This window comes from Populus euphratica, unplaced genomic scaffold, assembly GCF_000495115.2.
Source record: "Populus euphratica unplaced genomic scaffold, PopEup_1.0 scaffold401.1, whole genome shotgun sequence".
NCBI classification, from domain to species: domain Eukaryota; kingdom Viridiplantae; phylum Streptophyta; class Magnoliopsida; order Malpighiales; family Salicaceae; genus Populus; species Populus euphratica.
The window spans coordinates 192,758-211,221 of NW_011500085.1; the positions used below are offsets into that span (position 1 = coordinate 192,758).

At 33.4% G+C, this 18,464-nt stretch overlaps 3 protein-coding genes across 5 annotated transcripts in view; all 3 read left to right on the plus strand.

The window, feature by feature from the left end:
- The first annotated feature begins 3,193 nt into the window (after positions 1-3,193).
- Positions 3,194-5,292, plus strand: LOC105108943 (LRR receptor-like serine/threonine-protein kinase GSO1). The gene has a single exon (XM_011003460.1). It carries the CDS (start codon positions 3,286-3,288, stop codon positions 5,146-5,148), a length of 1,863 nt encoding a protein of 620 aa, XP_011001762.1. The 5' UTR covers positions 3,194-3,285; the 3' UTR covers positions 5,149-5,292.
- Positions 5,293-6,126: 834 nt separating this feature from the next.
- LOC105108945 (probable magnesium transporter NIPA3) overlaps positions 6,127-18,464 on the plus strand; it is a 23,294-nt gene continuing 10,956 nt past the window's right edge. The window contains exon 1 of the mRNA XM_011003461.1: positions 6,127-6,171. The gene's annotated coding sequence lies outside the window, so the exon portion shown is untranslated. The remainder of the gene's footprint in view (positions 6,172-18,464) is intronic.
- LOC105108946 (probable magnesium transporter NIPA3) lies at positions 6,144-14,635 on the plus strand. 3 transcript variants are annotated; one of them, XM_011003466.1, is made up of 10 exons: positions 6,144-6,871; positions 9,101-9,121; positions 11,394-11,450; positions 11,899-11,989; positions 12,062-12,222; positions 12,372-12,499; positions 12,595-12,732; positions 12,979-13,071; positions 13,810-13,915; positions 14,001-14,635. In XM_011003466.1, exons 1-10 carry the CDS (start codon positions 6,751-6,753, stop codon positions 14,108-14,110), a joined length of 1,026 nt encoding a protein of 341 aa, XP_011001768.1. In that variant the 5' UTR covers positions 6,144-6,750; the 3' UTR covers positions 14,111-14,635. The 3 variants fall into 3 exon arrangements, with proteins under 3 accessions (XP_011001768.1, XP_011001767.1, XP_011001769.1); XM_011003465.1 differs by lacking the exon at positions 9,101-9,121 and having other exon boundaries at positions 6,144-6,892; XM_011003467.1 differs by lacking the exons at positions 6,144-6,871; positions 9,101-9,121 and adding an exon at positions 9,916-10,607.

Sequence of the window (18,464 nt, forward strand, 5' to 3'; positions counted from 1 at the left end):
TGTTTGTGGATTCTTTTATAGTCTAAAAATGTAAATCGGGGTTGAAAAAAGTTTTTTTTTCTATTTGATTTGTGTTTTTCTTATAACAAATTTAGGGGTTTTTCAAGTTGAGGAATTAGTTTCTTAAGGTTACAATAGTGTTTTTTAAGTGCGTTGGACAAACAAACCTGTGCAACTAGAATTTTTTTGTTTTTGCCCAATGATGTTAACTTTACTAAAAATTAAATATTTTTTAATATAATATGTATAATTTCTTTTAAATTCTTAGATTAAATAAGAATATTTTTTACATGTTATTTTTTTTATTGACAATAGTTTTTACTTCGTTCTCGAGGAATCATTTTTTTAGTAGCTCACCATAATAAAAAAAAAATATTTTTAGCAAGTTTCTTTATTATAATGATTTATTTTTATTATCATATAATTAAATAAAAAATAAATTTATTAAACTCAATCATATCCATCATTCATGTCATTGGTTTGTTGGTGAACTCGTATCAATCAATATATTACTGTATTGATATTAAAACAAATGTGTTGTCTTAAAATTTCTCTTAATTCAATTCAAGATTTTATAAATTTTTTATATTATTTTTAAACTTATCAAAATGATCGTGTCATATCTAGACAACCTCTGCATGGTTACAATGATACAAGACCAAGATGAGTTTAGTTATACTTTGTAAGAGTTTCTAATAACAACATACTAGTATTGTATTATTATTATTATTATGCTATTTTAATACACTCAACACTAAAATTATTAGGGTGTTATTTAAAGAAAATGAGCTGGCTTTTGAAATAATAATTTGATGTTGTCTAGAAAATAAGTGTTCAGGTAATTATTTTTTAAAAATAAGGAGCATATTGATGAGATGAAGTAATTTTAGTTAGATTTTTTTTATTCTCAGTTTAAATCATCTTTTTTTTTACATATCTTTTTTTTTTTATTAATTTTAGTTTTTATTAAATGAATGGTTGCATTTTGTTCACCATAGGATATGAGACAATGGGATTTAAATGGTTGCTTTTCGGTTAGTAAATTATTTTTATCCAATTCTTACTTTTTTTATAAAAAATGCTGGTGTTATAAAATTAAATAAAAAATAAAATAAAAGGCTTTCAAAAGTATATGATCATACATGTTTCTCCACTTCACTATTTCAATTTTATTTGTGATAATATTTTTTTTAACATTTATTATAAATTTTTTAGCTTTCTAGCTAAAAGTTAGCATTTGTGATGATGTCCTAAAAATCCAATTAATTTGGGAATATGATTTTTGGATTTGACAATTAGTTAATCAATTAGTTATAGCAATTTTCTTCATTATTTCTAGTCAATATAGTTGATATCTTACACTTGATTCTTAGTAGGCTAAAGCTGCTCATAACTTTTTGGTGGAGATGTAGACTCTTTAACGTTTAAATAAGTATCTTTTTAGAGAAAAAAATACATGAATATTCTATATAGAGATACTCTGATAATATATATGCAGTAGAGAATGAAAATTATGAACTTTATTATAAAGATCTCATAATGTATTTATAACTCATGAATCTTATCTTTTTATGAATAGAAGAGTCTAGAATCTAATGTTACTCTAACAACATTTAATGAGGGGAAAATATCCATATTAATGTTTAATGAGAATATGATGGGTTCTTGAAGGATTTTTATACATCTAAAAAGGTATAGAGAGATTAAAGTTTAAGACATTAAACTTAGTCAAATCTATGCAAGCTGAGTTATTTCTCAATATTAGACCCAATTGACGATGATTATTCATTTAGACAAGCTTAAGGAAAATGATCATTATCTTGGACTTGACTAACTGTAAAGTTTAAGTATTTGAAGTCTAATATATTTACAAGACTCGTGTTATTTTGGACTTTGTGGAATGTCAAGTCCAAATACTTTAAACTTAGTAGATTGCAAAGTTCAAGTGCAGGCTTAGTTAAATTATTTTTATCCAATTCTTACTTTTCTTATAAAAAATGCTGGTGTTATAAAATAAAATAAAAAGGCTTTCAGAAGTATATGATCATACATGTTTCTCCACTTCACTATTTCAATTTTATTTATGATAATATTTTTTTAACATTTATTATAAATTTTCTAGCTTTCTAGCTAAAAGTTAGTATATGTGATGATGTCCTAAAAATCCAATTAATTTGGGAATATGATTTTTGGATTTGACAATTAGTTAATCAATTAGTTATAGCAATTTTCTTCATTCTTTCTAGTCAATATAGTTGATATCTTATACTTGATTTTTAGTAGGCTAAAGTTGCTCCTGACTAATACTTGCAAAAGATTTTTTTTTTGGTGGAGATGTAGACTCTTTAATGTTTAAATAAATATCTTTTTAGAAAAAAAAATACATGAATATTCTATATAGAGATACTCTGATAATATATATGCAATAGAGAATGAAAATTGTGAACTTTATTCTAAAAATCTTATAATATATTTATAACTCATGAGTCTTATTCTTTTATGAATAGAAGAGTCTAAAATCTAATGTTACTCTAACAACATTTAATGAGAGGAAAATATCTATATTAATATTTGATGAGAATATGATAGGTTCTTGAAGGATTATATACATCTAAAAAGATATAGGGAGATTAAAGTTTAAGATATTAAACTTAGCTAAATCTATGCAAGTTGAGTTATTTCTCAATATTAGACCTAAATGACGATGATTATTCATTTAGACAAGCTCAAGAAAAATAATCATTATCTTGGACTTAACTAACTATAAAGTTTAAATATTTTAAATTTGATATATTTATAAAATCCGTGTTATTTTGGACTTTATGAAATGTTAAGTCTAAATACTTTGAACTTATCATATTGCAAAATTCAAGTGTAGACTGAGGCTTACTACACTACTAAGCTAAAAAAATATTTAGGTGTTATTGATATTAGACCGGAATTTATTTTTCTTGAAATTTACTTTTCTGGAATTCACTTTTCTCGAAATTCACTTTTTCAAAAATTTATTTATTTTTTTAAAAATTTTCCAGCAAACAAACTAGCCATAATCACATTATATTTTTGGGTATTGAAAAAAAAGAAAGTCATAATCACATTGTATTTTTTTTAATATAAAAAAAACTATCCCAATCCGCAACATAATACGGTGAAATCATCCAGTTCACACGACAAGAAAGTTTATCACTTTAAAATCAACAACATTCACATATCAAACACTTGTTTCTGCAAATTGCTTTGTAGGTTTGGAAGTGAAGCAACATAACATTCCCCATCACTTCAAAAATGAGCTGGCATGCACATATCACTCGCTTGTTGCATTTATCTTGCTTCTTGCTTTCATGTTCCGTTGTGTTTTGTCAACTGTCCAAAGACCAAGATATCACCTTGATCACTCTCTCTAAGCTCCTTAACAACACTGCTTCACCATGGGATGCTACTAAGGAGCCAAACCCATGTTCGTGGATTGGAGTTAGATGCAGTCCTGACAACACACGGGTAACCCATCTTTTCCTATCCGGCTTTGGTCTCTCCTCTTCTGATTTTATATCTGTTATTTGCAAGATCGAGTCTCTGCAGTGGCTTGATTTCTCGAACAACCGATTGAGCTCAATCCCAGATGAGTTCATCAATGTTTGTGGACAGATTTCTGAGTTGCAGACTTTGAGTTTTAGTCATAACTCGCTAGTTGGTCCTTTGCCTACTTTTCATGGTTTTGAAGGATTAGAAACCTTGGATTTGTCATTTAACTCTATGAGTGGTAATATTAGTTTACAGTTAGATGGGTTTCGTTCACTCAAAAGCTTGAATCTTAGTTCCAATAAGTTTAATGGGCATGTTCCCATAAACCTTGGGAAATCCATGATGTTGGAAGAGCTTCAGCTTTCAGTGAATTCTTTCCAGGGCTCCATCCCGTCGGAAATAGTGAGTTACCAGAATTTGCACAGGATTGATCTGAGTGCCAATCAGCTTTCGGGGTCTATTCCTGATGTACTTGGAAACCTAACCTTCTTGGAAGTTTTGGTTCTGTCTTCCAATAAGTTAAGTGGGGAGATCCCAACAAGCCTTTCAAATATTCAAACCCTGCAGCACTTCGCAGCAAATGAAAACAATTTCTATGGTGGAGTTCCTTGTGGACTTACAAGGTTTCTGACGTATTTAGATCTTAGTTATAACAGGTTAGCTGGGCTGATACCACCGGACTTTCTGTCACAGCCGAATGTGCAGACTTTGGATTTGTCTTATAACATGTTGGAGGGTTCAATCCCAGCAAATGTATCTCGAAACTTGGTTATTCTAAAATTGGGAAGCAATAGAATGAATGGCTCAATCCCTGTTTCATTTGAAGCACTAACAAATCTAACTCATTTGGAGCTGGAAAACAATAGTTTGACTGGTGTGATACCTCCCCAATTGAGTTCTTGTGAAAGCTTAGTGGTGTTGAACTTGGCACAGAATAACCTGATTGGTGCAATACCAGCAGAATTGGCTGGTCTTCATTCACTTGAAGTCATGAAACTCCAATTAAACAAATTGAGTGGTGAGATCCCAAAGCAAATTCCCCCTAGGTTATCAACCCTGAATATCAGCTGGAATTTGCTTACCGGTTCCATACCTTCTTCAATTACAGGCTTGGGCAACCTGGATTATTTGAATTTGCAAGGTAACAAACTCAGCGGTTCAATCCCTGGTAGAATGCCTTCTCTGGTTGAACTACAACTTGGACAAAATCAACTGAGTGGGACGATTCCAATGATGCCAATGAGGTTGCAGACTGTCTTAAATCTCAGCAGCAACCTCTTTGAAGGACCTATTCCAAGCGATCTTTCCCAGCTGATGGGTTTGAAAGTCTTGGACCTCTCAAACAACAAGTTCTCGGGCGAGATTCCTGTTCTTTTTACTCAAATGGCTACTTTGACAGAGTTGATACTTTCCAACAATCAGCTATCTGGAGTCATACCAGTATTTCCACCACGGGTTTCGATAAAAGTAACTGGAAATGTTGGCCTAGTTGACACTACCGAGAAATTGGCAAGAAAGAAAGGAAGAGTAATTGGTGTGAGTTTTATACTTGGAGCGGGAGCCTCCTTCCTTATCTTTTTTCTTTTTTTCTTCTTGCTTTTGCTAGGTAAGCCAAAAAGAAACTGAACTCGAACAATTTCTGTCGGGAGATGACAAGAAAACGGGAGGGGATCTGCTGTGTTTTGTTTTCCTGTGTAACAGAAGTTTGCAGTTTGCTTATCAGTGTTTGTACAATGTAGTTTTAAAATATATTAAAATAATTCTTATTTTCACTTTCAAAAATATATTAAAATAATTCTTATTTTCATTTTCAAATATATTAAAATAGTATATTTTATTTTTTAAATTTATTTTTTATAATAGTCCATTAAAACTGTTTCGCACGCAAAAATAATAAAAAACATATAAAGAATAATCTAAAAAAAATAAAAATCAGTTTTTTTTAAAAAATAAGGATTCCACGCAAAAACAAATACACATTCATCTTCATTGAAAAATAAAATTTTTTTTAATCATTTGCTTAAACACTATAAACGACGATGTCGTTTTGAACATTTTGATTTTTATTTGATAGAAAATAATTAGAAAGCAAATTAGGAAAAGCAAGCACTAAATGGCATGGAGTACTGTCATTATTGATGGATCAATGCTCTCTATATATGTTAACGGATCAACATTTTTAAGGAGAGGAGTTTGGTAACGAGTTTTAATCTATATTTTAAAAAATATAAATTGTTAACGGATCAACATTTTTAAGGAGAGGGGTTTGGTAACGAGTTTTAATCTATATTTTTAAAAATTTAAATTTTTTTATTTTTATTTTTAATAAAATTTATATATTTTTAATTATTTTAATTTACTGATATTAAAAATAATTTTTAAAAAATAAAAAATATTATAAATATATTTTTAATAAAAAATTATTTTAAAAACAACCATTCTCAGTAAAACCAGCACGAGGATTTTCATTACAATTTGTTTTTAAAATATTTTTAAATGGTTCTTTTAAATAATTAAATTAATATTGTTTTTAAATATTTTTAAATAATATGATATGTTGATGTGCAAAAATAAAAATAAAAGAACCGAAACGGCAACAAAAAAAAATCTGAAAGAAATATCGAAGCCACTCTTTTGACGACCACTGAGATTCATTTCGATCGATTCTTCCCTAAAATCTTCCTCTTTTTGAGTGTTTACACGTTCTCTTGTAATTGGTGAATTCTGCTTTCCCTCTCCCATTGAATGAACTAAGGGGCTGCACTCGTCTCCCGAGCCAGAGAGCAAGACAAAATTAGAGGCCTGAAAAAGATCTCCGTGGTCCAGAAGTTGCTCCTGGGCTACTACCCATCTCTCAGTCTCGCTAAAGGAAGCGTGCACGGGTGGTCGATAGAAGCTGAAAACAAAAGTAAAGAAAGGGATAAAAGAAAACTAAGTTCGGCTTTCGTCTCTTGTTCAACAAGAACTGTACCGATCAGATCGATCTAAATCTTACAAACAAATAAAAAAACATCTTAACTACGTTAAACTCACAAATCCCAATACTCTTTGGTGTTCCTTTCTCTCTCATTCTTCATACACATTTGCGTTATACAATCCGATTTGGATAAGATTAATATAAAGAATACGACTTGATGAATGATGTGGAATGGAAACTGTGAGTTTTGAGGTGAGACATTGTTGTCGTCGTCGTCGTTCCGGTGTTGGTGGTGAAGGGATTGTAAAGTAATGGCGGAAACAGAAATAGGAATGTCAACAGATAACATAAAGGGATTGTTGTTGGCATTGTCTTCGAGTTTATTTATAGGAGCCAGTTTTATTGTTAAGAAAAAAGGGTTGAAGAAAGCTGGTGCTTCTGGTCTGAGGGCAGGTAAAGTTTCATCTTTTGCTGTTATTTTAGTTGGGTTTTTTTTTTTTTTGCCCTTGAAATGGATTGCATTTTTTTGCGGTTTCACTGGTTATTTGTTCGCTTTGGTGGGTTTTGTTTAATTGTGATTTTGTGTTGGAATTGGCGTTAGTTTTTGGTTTGGGTTGGGTTGGGTTGCTCTTTTTCATTTTGTTTTAGGGTATGAAATGGGTTGGTCTTCGGTGGAATGGTTTTGTATTTTTCCAAACGGGGATTTTGTCTTGAGTAGACGTTGTTTTGTATGCTTCATTGCAGGTATTATAAGCATTGTGGAATTGATTGAATTCAGGTGGCTTGAGGGTTTTTTTGTTTTTTGTTTTTTGGGGGGTTGGGGTGGGGTGGGGTTTAAACTTCAAGGTGGGTTAAGTTTTTGTTATTTTTGTAGATAGGATTCTTGATGATGTTCGATGGAGGCTTGTTTATGTTTTGTTACGTATATTGCTAGAATCAATAGAATTTAATGGTGTTGTGGATGCACGATTAAAAAACATGGCTAATCAGTTGGTCATAGTTCACCACCTTGCTGCTAGCATCGGACCCGGGCTCACTAATTCTTTTCACTATTTGGGGTTTCTTTGCTGTCTCCAGGAACATTGCCTTTAGAACCTGTTTAGTTTGATTCCATTGTATTTAATGAGGTCTACTTGGGGAGAGATGGACATTTGGAGGGGTTGTTCCAAGTGATCATTCATTTACTCCCTCGTATGATTTGAGAATTTCAAAGTTTCTTTTTTGAGTTTGTTTCAGGATTTTTTTCAGATTCTATACACATGCGACTCTTGAATGCATCATATGTACTAAGTTGGTGAAGGCATCTGGGTTTGTGTGTTTTATAAACTTTTTGATCTGACTATTGCCATAACCTAAGTTTTTCTCTCATCTTGGTGGTATTTTGGGGACTTTGAATGGCTTTGATGGATTTATGGTATTGGATTGATATGTTGAAGTCCATCGGACTTTCAGATATTTGATGCAGTATTCATCCAGGTCAAGAATAGTGTATCCGAAGGGGTTCTCAACTACTTGAATTTGCATTTAACCTCATCATTTCCATGATTGGAAGTACACTGATTTGGGCAGCGTTTCTTTTTCTTTTATGGGTCTGTTTGTTCATGGTTGAAGTTTTAAGTGCATGAGCCATGACACTTTATGAAGAAATTGTGCAACATATGTTTTTAGTTAGATTTTATCAGCATTCCATGTCGGCACTGGAAATGTGTTGAATTTAGAGAAATTAACTTGGATTCCCATTAATTTCTTGATGGGGTTTTCAATTTATGGTTGACTTTCGTATCAAATTGATTTGCATTATTCTGGTGCAGCTTTGATTATAAGGACAGCAACTGAATATGTCATGCTACTAATTTATGCTTCTTTGCTTTGTACTTTCATTCTTACTTAGCAATGTTGTTTTGGTATCTTGGGACTTTTCATCTGCATGTGTGTTCATGCGCAACCCCACTTCCGCCTGTTCTCTAATGTTTAATTGTGTTCTCTTCTGCTTCGACTCACAACTATCTAACCAATTCCTGTTAAAGAGAAAAGAAAACATCTTTAATGTGATAAACATTTGTCATGAGATGATGATGAACCTGTTATCCAAATATGGACTATAATTTCTCTTTTGCAATGGTTGGTAATATAGTTATGGATTTCATAGGACAAAGCTGTGGAATAGCTTCAGAAGTGAAAGACATGTACTCTTTAACTTTGTTGCTTTATATGTTGGAGAGGATAGCTTGTATTCTTACTTGTATGATGCATGGTGTGCACAAAAGCATTAGCAACTGTTTTCTTCATTTCTGAAAGAAAAAAAAGAAAAAAGATGGTGGCAATTTAGGGTTAGATAGAAAGGCCAATGTTAACCGTGGTTAGGCCCCAAGGCTTATAAGGGTAGCGAAAGATAGGCCCCAAGTCTTACAAGGACTTTGAAAGATCGGAATTGGACTTTGCAGCAGTTTTCTTGATTTCCTAAATTTGTTGAGTCTGGTGGAGGGGTGAAGATATACTTATTTATTGGATAGTTTTAGGATATTGGAGTCCACTCTTTCAAGAAGGCTGATGTGAAATGTGAGAGTATCTGGAAGGATAAAGTGGCTTTCCAAAGCTGTTGCTTTCTTTTGACAGATCAAGGGCTTCTTTGAATTGCATGGAAAGGGTTGAAGAAAGCTGGTGCTTCTGGTATTAGGGCAGGTGAAGTTTCAATCTTTTTATTGTTTATTCAACTGGGTTTTTGTTTTTGGCCTTGGAATGGGTCGCATTTTTGTGGGTTTTCAATGTTTATTTGTTGGCTTTGGTGGGTTTTGTTTTAATTGTGATTTTGTGTTGGGATTGGTGCTAATTTGTTGGTTTGGATTGCCCTTTTTTAATTTATGTTTGAGTGTGAAATGGGTTGATTTTTGGTGGTCCGTTATGAATTTATTCGAATGGGATTTTGTCTTGAGTGGAAGTCGTTTTATGTGCTTCATTGCAAGAATTATAAGCATAGTGATAGGAATTGGTTGAATTCACGTGGCTTGAGGATTTCATTTGCGGGTCAAACTTAAGAGTGGGTTAAATTTTTGTCTACTGTTGCATTCCAAGTTTTAGATAGAATTCTTGATGATATTTTAATGGAATTTGTTTCTGTTTGGTTACATGTATTGTTAGAATCACTGAATTGAAACGTTGTTGTTTGCGCGAGTAAAAATGATGGCTAATCAGTTTATCATAGTTCACCGCCAGGCACCAGGTTGCTGGCATGGGATTTAGTTTCACTATTTGGGGTTTCTTAGCTGATGCCTGGAAAATTGCCATTTAGATTCTTTTTAGTTGGAAGATTAAGCTCCAGCAAGTGAAGACACCGGGTTAATTGGAGTGTGGTGCTGTTATTCCTTTTGATGTCTATAAGGGGAGAGATGGATTTTGGAGGGTTTGTTCCGCGCAATTATTCATTACACCTTCGTATGATTTTAGAACTGCAAAGTTTCAGTTTCAAGTTCTTTTCAGCATGTTGTTCGGATTCTATGTTGGCTTGCTACTCTTGTATGCGTCATGTGTACTAAGTTGGCAAAGACATCTTGGTTTGTCCATTTTCTTCAACTTTTTGATCTGACTATTGCTAAAACCAAAGTTTATCCCTCATCCCGGTGAAATTTTTTGGGGATTTTGAAAAAGCTTCGATGGATTTATGGTAGTGGATTAATTGGTTGAGGCCCATAGGACTTTAGACATTCGATGCATTACATTTATCATCTCAGGTGTAGAATAGTATATCTGAAGGGGTAGCATTTGTAGGTGGGAAGATAGTGATGGATTTCATAGGATAAAGTTGTGGAATAGCTTTGCAAGAGAAAGATGTATATCCTTTAACTTTGTTGCTTTACATATTGGAGAAGGTGTCTGGATTCTTGTGTGGTGCATGGTGTGTGCAAAAGCATGAGCAACTCTTCTTCTTTTCGAGAAAAAAGGTGGTAGCAATTGAGGGCTAGAAAGAAGGGGCCATGGTAACCGTGCTTAGGCCCCATGTTTTATAAGGGTAGTGAAAGATTGGGATTGGACTTTGCAGCAGTTTTATTGATGTTCTATATTTTTTTTGAGTGTGTTGAGGGGTGACGATATACTAATTATTGGATATTTGTAGGACATTGGGAGTCTGCTCTTTTCTAGAAGATTGAGGGAATGTGAGAGTATCTGGAAGGTTAAAGTAGCTCTCCGAAGCTATATCTTTCTTTTGATAGATCAACTTTATGAATTGTTTAGATATTTTCAGTTTGTATATTTTGTAGGTTTTAAAGTAGTACATTTGAGTGCTCTTTACAGAACTATCTTGATGATAGTAAACCATAGGTCTGGTTCTTTTATGCTATTTACGTCCAAACAGAGTAATGCTATACAAACTTACAGATCTTAACTAATACTTCATATAACTTATGCAAGAGTTTCTTTATCATGTTTGATCAATCTTTTAGTGTTTCCAGGACCATACATCACACCACCAATCATTTTCTGCGCCAATTTGTATGAAGTTTGTGTAAGATTTATTTGTTTCTTTGTAGACCATCTTGGTTCCAGATAATGGTTTGGTGTCATATGGCTTAACAAAATAGCTTCACAATTATTTATTTAGGCTTGAAGAATACCATTCAGCTTCCACTGCCTAGTCCATGGATGATTTGCGGTCATTGTGGTGTTTTTTAGGAATATGATTTCTAATTAAGTGATGGTGTGTTTCATCATCATAGAAGAAGAAAAAATAAAATTTAAAACCTAACTTTTTAACAATTTATAATTTATGTGATTGCATTAATGGCTTGATGAACATAGAAGTTGGAGCAGGACATGTGGAATTATTGAGTTTAATACTCAGCATTTGCTTAATTTGTTAACATTTTTTTTTGTGATTGCATTAATGGCTTGATTTATGTATGATAATAGAGTCTTATGCTTTTACTCTATCTTAATTTTATGGACCTTTTGTTTGCAGGTGCTGGGGGTTATACTTACCTGTTTGAACCACTCTGGTGGATTGGCATGATAACAAGTAAGTGCCCGTATTTTCTATGGCTGTTAATTTGTTGCAATTAAGGAAATTACTTTTATACCATTGCCTATACATTGTGTGGTATAAAATAAATAGTTTATATATATTTTGATAATTTAAATAAATAGTCCATATGCTTTTACAGATAGTCTATATAAATGCAATAAGTTCTTTTGATTAGCTAAAAACTATCCTTATGTGCCAAAAGTGCAGTCTTTCACAGATCCTTCAAAGAGTTGTGTTAACCTTTCATTTCATGTCTTGCACTATTTCTTTTGTTGTTTGTCCATTTAGATGGTTTGGATCTCCATGTTTTTGTTTTATGATGTTTACCTTTTCTCTTTATATGTAAGTTACTCCTGTTGGTTTAACGTTATGAAGTGCATTGGAAGTTTGAGTGCAGATCACATTGTATGCATTCTAAGATGGATAATTGTCGTTGTGGCAGTGATTGCTGGGGAAATTGCTAATTTTGCAGCCTATGCATTTGCACCAGCTATTCTAGTCACTCCTCTTGGTGCACTCAGTATCATTATCAGGCAAGAGAAAATTTACTTATGTATTTCATATATTAGATTATTTTATGATGCCAACTTCCATTTGTCTTGCAGTGCTGCTCTTGCACATGCTATTTTACAGGAAAAGTTGCACACTTTTGGGATTCTTGGTTGTGCTCTTTGTGTTGTGGGTTCAACGACAATTGTTTTGCATGCACCTCAAGAACGTGAGATTGAGTCCGTGAAGGAAGTGTGGCACCTTGCAACAGAGCCAGGTATATATTTCTCCAAGGAATAAAAAAAGTAGCGAAATGGCTTCCAAGTCCTTGATGCTATACAAAAAACATACATAATATTATCATGGTCTTATATTTTTGGCTCAAGTGTCTCATAATGCTGTAATTAACTGTGATATCCACTGCAGCTTTTCTCTTGTATGCTGCTATTGTCATAACAGCTGCTGTTGTGATTATCATCCGTGTTATACCCCATTATGGGCAGACTCATGTTATGGTCTATATTTCAATTTGTTCGCTCATGGGCTCACTATCGGTATGTCAGTTATCGTTTATTATTCACTGTGGGCACATCTTTACTAGTGTAAATCCACTATTGTTAAAATTATGCTTTCTGAATGCTCATAACAGGTTATGAGTGTCAAAGCACTTGGAATTGCTTTGAAGCTGACTTTCTCGGGAATGAATCAGTTACTATACCCCCAAACATGGGCTTTTACCTTGATTGTACTTGCCTGTGTAATCACTCAAATCAATTACTTAAACAAGGTAATGCATTTCGTAGGAGCTCCCATATAATTTTTAAAAATAAACATATGCTACCTTGAAATGCTGATTGCGTGAAAATTAATGTAGAAACTAGATCTTTTATTATGATGATGATGTAAATTTCTGAGGGAATATTTCAAGTTTTCCAGCATAGGACTTGCTTCAGTGGGAGGATGACTGGGCAATGGCTTGTGGTTATGAATGGCTTTTGGTAGATAAATTTATTTGTTACTCTTTGAATTGCAGGCTCTTGATACATTCAATGCAGCTGTCGTATCTCCCATATACTATGTGATGTTTACTTCATTAACAATTTTGGCTAGCGTAATCATGTTTAAGGTAATGTACTTTTTAACCAGTGGCGTGTGTTGAATTATAGGCATGCATGAATGTGTTTGTGTGATAGATGGAATTTAGGAGAACTAATCCTTGGATTTCATGTTAGCTCCACTTTAAGTGATGATAACTGTAGAAACTGGAGCATTTTTTTAAATGAAAACGAAACATTGCTACAAATAGGTTGTGCTGATGTATTCAGAATACAAACAAAACAATTTGTTTTCCATCTATTTTGAGTTGATTTATGGTGAATGGCTGCAGTATAATTATGAAATTTTTTATGCTATCCCAGCAGAGGACTTTTAAAAAATACTGTTCTTACATAAATTATGAGTTTCTTTTTTCTTTTTTGTTCCTTTTCTTTTTGAAACCCTCTCTCTTTTATGGAAAAGAGATGTAGAGCTGAAAGAAAACTAGATGGTTATTTTCTAAAGATTTTATGTTATTCTCTCCAGCTAAGGAGTTTAAAACTGTTGTTACTCAATTATGAGTGCTTTTTTTCATTGTTTTCTTTTAGGAACTCTCCTTCTCTCGATCTTTTAGATAGAAAATAATAATCTATGGAAAAGAGATTTCGTGGTGAAATAAAACTAGATAGATGTTCTCTGAAGATTTTAGTTCTTACATGCAGTCTTCAGTCCCTATAAGTATTGCTCTAGTAACTGAAGTATTAAACTTTTAAGGGTTTTTATGATGTTTGTTGCCCTGTATGCTGATTATATGCCTTTTGAAATTCAGGATTGGGATGGAAAGAACGCATCTCAAATTGTCACTGAAATATGTGGATTTGTAACGATCCTTTCTGGGACTTTTCTTCTTCATGAAACGAAGGACATGGTTGAAGGTGGGTTTCCATTATTTCCTCTATTGTTCAATCATCTTCTCTAGTTCAAGATTGTAGCTTCACATAAACTGTTCTTCATTTATAGGGTCATCACAGTCTTTATCATTGCGCCTTCCAAAGCATGAAGAAGAAGACGAAGGACTTGACCCCGAAGGAATCCCTCTACGACAATTAGACACTCTGGGACCAAAATAGTTGTATTCTTTGATTCTTTTTGTTACTGTCATTCAAGATCTTGGGTGCTGATTTGGGGCAGAAAGGGAATTCCAGCCACAGACCTGTGTATTATCAACACACTGGGCGGGTTCATTATTTTCTTTGAGTAAAAAATGGGCGAAGATGGCAAGACTTCTTTCTCAGATAAAAAAAGGAGATGGGTCTCTTTCAGCTGCCGCCATGTATAGACATTTAACTCCCCCCTTTCCTTCTTCCCCTCCATGGGGGTTTGTAATTTTGAGCATTTTGTTCTTCATATTGAATATTAGCTTCAAGTTATGAAGAAATGCAGTTTACTTCTTCCCCTCTTGTTCCTTGCAATGACTTTTCCATTACATTGTTTTGTATGTGATTTATGCTAGATAGTGACCTTCAAGTTGACCTCAAGTGTGGGTAACGAGCATATCAACAAAGAATTGAAGTTTATGCTTAGTATATGCAGGATACAGAGTGTTTGTATTAGAAAGTTCTATGTTTCGCATAAATTATTGTCCAAGTTGCTTTAGATTAACCCATGATTTAACTTTCAATTGCTATCATGCAACCACTAAAGAGTGGACTTGGACTTGCTCATTTTAGACTTCTAGGATTCTTATTTTTGTATAGCTTGCTGTGTCAGGTGAACTCTGTAAGACAGTATTTAGCTGGCTTAGTGGAGCTGTGACAGATTTGAAATGCAAATTTACCGAACAGAGAATGGTGCCATGCAATCTCTTTCAAAGCTCTGAGTCAGCACCACGAGCGTTGCCAAATGGGCTTTGAATATGCCAATTCCTGCTACCAAGCCGGCGGTAGATGAGATGTCCTTGACATGCTTCTGCTGCTTTTTATTTTCTATTCCTTGGAAAACACTTGAGTAACACCCAACTATAATCTTGTCAACATAAAATTAATAGATACTGATGGCCCTTTAAAGCTGTATAGAACTCTTGAAAGAAATAAAAAATCATTTCAGCATAATGTTTATTAGGCATGAGCTGCCTGGCGAGATTTCGCTTGGAATCCTATTTTTATCAATCTATGCTTATCAAAACTTTGATTTCTTCATACCACTTGTAAAGATTATGAATAGTTTAGAAAAATGATAAACAAATTTATACTAATGCTTTCAACATAGTTGATGGGCCAAAGTTAAAAAATTAAAAGTACAAATTCTTGGGGGACCAATGAGGTCGCCCCTTTTGGGTGACCAACTTGGTCGCCCAAGCCAGGGCGACCAGCGTGGATGGCCAGCCAGCCAGCCATCTGACCCAGTGACCCAGCCTCGCGGGTTGCTAGCGACCTGACCTCGCAAGTTGCCTGACCACCAACGAGCCCACTTTCTTCTCTCTCTTATTTTTCTTTCTTCAGCTACATGGCACACAACTCTGTATTTAATTCTATGAATTATTATTTGACAATTTTATGTGTATCACACATTATCATCGTCATCATCATCATCATCTTGCCACACACAAGATTTGCAGGACAAATGTTGCATTCATGACAGACAGTTACATTTATGCTATGCGTACTACTAGCCTACATGAAGGCTAATAAAAATATACACCAGCTTTTCCTCTAATTATAATCATATACGAGGCTCTCAGGCTCGCATTGATGAACCATCTTGATTGGCCAATGATATAATTTTCTCATTCATGAAAAAAATTCTAAACTAGGTGTATAAATTCACCCGGTCTCATCAAACAGAGATCGAATGGAGCTTAAACCTAGATTTACACATAACATAGTTTAAAAAACAATTAATATCACACTCTAAAATATCCTTTATATTGAGTGGGACCCTGGAACCTAGACTCTTGATCCAGAAACGTTAACTTGTTGAAGCAGTTGAACCAATTTGTCCAAAAACCCCACCTATACCAAACTCCCAATCCCCAACTCCCACCCTCCAATACCATTTTCCATTCCACCCAAGTCACCAGCCTAGCTATGGACACTGAAGACTTCACCTTCCCCATCTTCACAGACCCTGTCTCATGCAGCATCGATTCCCCACCTCTATGGTGCTTATCTCCTGCGGCCTCTCCTGATCCTTGCCATGAAGAAACATCAAAAGAAAGCAGCACAGAAGGAGAAGAGAGTGGTCAAGACGAACAAGCCTTTAAAAATAATTTTCCAATGGAACCGATCAAGCACTTAACACAAGGGAAGAGCTTTTCAAGAAGAGAGGAGCTGGGCTCCGCTGCATCTGAGTTGGTGAGAAGAAATGGTAGTCTAAATGATAAGGAGGAGAAGATGGACATGTTATGGGAGGATTTCAACACTGAAGAAACATTGACAAGAAGCCATAGTAGTTCGAGGTTGGATTCTGAAGCAGTTCATATGGGTTGCGTTAAAGCCTTAAGACTGTCCAAACCTAATGGCACTTCCATCATTTCTGCAAGGAAACCAGGCTTGGTGGTGTTCATGAAAGTGTTGAAGAGTGTTTTCTTGATTCACAATCCTCATAGGTCAGTTAAGCATCACAGTTCTTATAGACCATCAGTTAATAAAGGTCACTGGTCACATAAGCCTGTGAAAATTGGCTCATGGTACTGATCATGGGAGTCTTTGTTTGATTTATTAATATGATTTACATATACCACTTGCCAATGGGGATGGAACCCAATCGAAGAGCAAGAGGTGACAGTCTAGAAAACGCCCTTGCTTCTGTTCCCTAGCTAATAGTATTGCATGCCGTGCCAAGCTGTGAAGGGTTGCCTAGTATCTTGCTGCATAAATCACGAAAATATATTAGAGTGCAAATATGGAGACTGAAAATATGCTGAAGCTATAGTAAATTTTACTCTTTTTCGTATAAAAGAGAGCTTCAAACTAGTTTGAGTTACAACAGATTTATAACAATGATAAATTTTATTATAACTATCTAAAAGATTATGAGAAGCGTTCAGCCAAAAAGTTTTATTGAAAGCTTTTTCGATATTAGAACCATAGTTGTACATGTAGTAACAATTGTTTTTTATTTTTTTTATTTTAGAATATATTAAAATAATATTTTTTATTTTTTAAAATTTATATTTAATTTTAACACAGTAAAACAATATAAAAAAAATGCTCTTGAACCATAAACTAAACACAATAATTAAATTTGTCTCTTTCCTAATCATTTTTCATTTTAACTTTGTTTGACCTTGTCATGCTTACAAGTTTAACAGAGGAGACTTAACCCTAGCCATTTTTTAATGTTGTCGTATGGGATGTTTTTGGAACACGACAACCAGTTCAGCATCTTCAGAATTAGCAATGCCACATCCGTCAATCATTGGGTCGACATTCTTAAGTCCTCGAAGCTCAACCGTTCTGGATTTCATCAGGACAAAACCCTATATATATATATAGAGAGAGAGAGAGAGAGAAAGACCTCACAGATAACTGCGCAAAACCCCACTTCAGCTTATTAAATATTAGTAAAGGCCTACTCGATCTCCTAAGAGGAAGTAGTGGAACGAACACCCGTGACTTCTTGGCATAAGCAAGGGAATCACTTCTAATATATATATATTCTGCCTAATTAAGAAGCAGTTAGTACTTTGCCAACTACTAATTACTCATACAACAAATGATTGATAGGTATTATTTAAAAATATATCAAATTAATATTTTTATTTTTAATATTAAAATAAAAACAAGCAAAAAAAACTAGAAAATAATTAAGTTGAGAAAACTAAAAAAATAATAATTAAAAAAACAAATCCTGAAAAAAACTATTAAACTTATTAACATTTTAAAAAAAACCAATTGGTATGGTTCGGTTTTATAAATTTGAAATAAAAAAAATAAACCGAACTAAATCAAAACTGAAAAAAATGTGCCAATCCAAGAAAACCAAATCAAATTAGAAAAACTAAGTCAAACCAGTTTGAACTAGTTTTTTTTCTAAAAAATCTAATTGAACCAAACCAAAACAGGTCTATTTGAATCATTTTTTATTTTATTTTTTTAAAATTTAATTTGGTTATTTTTTTATAAAAACCGAACCAAACTAAAAATGATTACTTTTAATTAAAATCATCTAAAAATACTTAAAAAATTAATTTAATGTTTTTCTAAACAAAAAATAATCTATTTTTTTTTCTCTGTGATAACATTACATCTATGAACATGTCGATCGACTCTATAATGGTAAGTAATAAATTGTTTGTAGCAGGTATGGAAAGAGACGTTCAGATTGCAATGTCGGCTAAGGATGTCACAACTCGAATAACTACATGCATGACCTTGGCCTAATTGTTGCCTTTCCACAATTTATTTAATTATAGCACAATTTATCGAAGTTGTTAAATTATATATATATATATATATATATATATATATAACATTCTTTTCT